The 889-nt window shown below is 32.8% G+C and overlaps 1 protein-coding gene across 1 annotated transcript in view; it reads left to right on the top strand.

The window, feature by feature from the left end:
• Positions 1-645: 645 nt before the first annotated feature.
• Positions 646-889, top strand: part of LOC107579882 (protein strawberry notch homolog 1-like) — a gene marked incomplete at both ends in the record, with an annotated part of 2,286 nt that continues 2,042 nt past the window's right edge. Inside the window, one exon of the mRNA XM_016265670.1 lies at positions 646-743. Coding sequence (XP_016121156.1) covers positions 646-743 — 98 coding nt within the window. The remainder of the gene's footprint in view (positions 744-889) is intronic.

The raw sequence follows: 889 nt of genomic DNA, 5'->3' as shown, positions 1-889 counted from the left end.
TTTAAAGCACATGCAAATAATGTACTTTTGTGATTGTGAATAAGTTCAGTGTCCCGTGAGTGGAACTATTCTGCTGAGTTAACATTTGATGTGAATGTATGTGGCGTTATACAGTATATTGAGACGGAGACACCAGAACTACAGCTGATAGAATGTGCGCTGTAGCACGATACTACGATATTTCTTTAAAAGCAGATCGTGGAGACATTTTAATTATCCACAATCATAAATCGTGTTATCGCACATCCCTAGGTATAACAAAAGGTTTAATTATCATTTTAAGAGTTCTTAAATTTAAAAAAACAGGAATCACCTTCTGGCCTAATGTGGTGATTAAACTTCAAAAAGTGATGAATGGCTGCCCTGTCACAGGAAGGAAAGACGAAATACATATTAATTCATTATACAGGTTTTACTAGAATTGGCTCAATACATTATAAACATTGCTGTTGTATGAGCAAATTCTAATATCAGTTGATCTCTAATTCGCAAGTATTTGTATTAGTACATAATGTTTCAAAATGTATGAAAATATTGAGTAAAACATGTAAAGTATTTTAAACTTGCAATTGAATGTGCTCCAGCCTATTGCCAAATGTTTTCACTTTCTCATACCACATAATTTTTATTTATTTATTTTTATAGACTACAACAACATCGGGAAGTTCTTGAACAGAATTCTTGGTATGGAGGTCCATCAACAAAATGCTCTCTTTCAGTATTTCTCCGACACTTTGAACGCTGTAATTCAGAATGCCAAAAAAAGTGGAAGATATGATATGGGAATCTTAGGTAAGGAGCTGTTTTAAACATGACTAAAGTCTCAAATATAAAGAACTAAATTTCTCGTTCTGTATTTATTTATTTATATTTTTTTTGGGGGGGGGGG

Source organism: Sinocyclocheilus grahami, unplaced genomic scaffold (assembly GCF_001515645.1).
Source record: "Sinocyclocheilus grahami isolate Dianchi unplaced genomic scaffold, SAMN03320097.WGS_v1.1 scaffold21134.1, whole genome shotgun sequence".
NCBI classification, from domain to species: domain Eukaryota; kingdom Metazoa; phylum Chordata; class Actinopteri; order Cypriniformes; family Cyprinidae; genus Sinocyclocheilus; species Sinocyclocheilus grahami.
The sequence above is the reverse complement of the archived record's forward strand: the minus strand, read 5'-3'. Positions and strand labels throughout refer to the sequence as shown.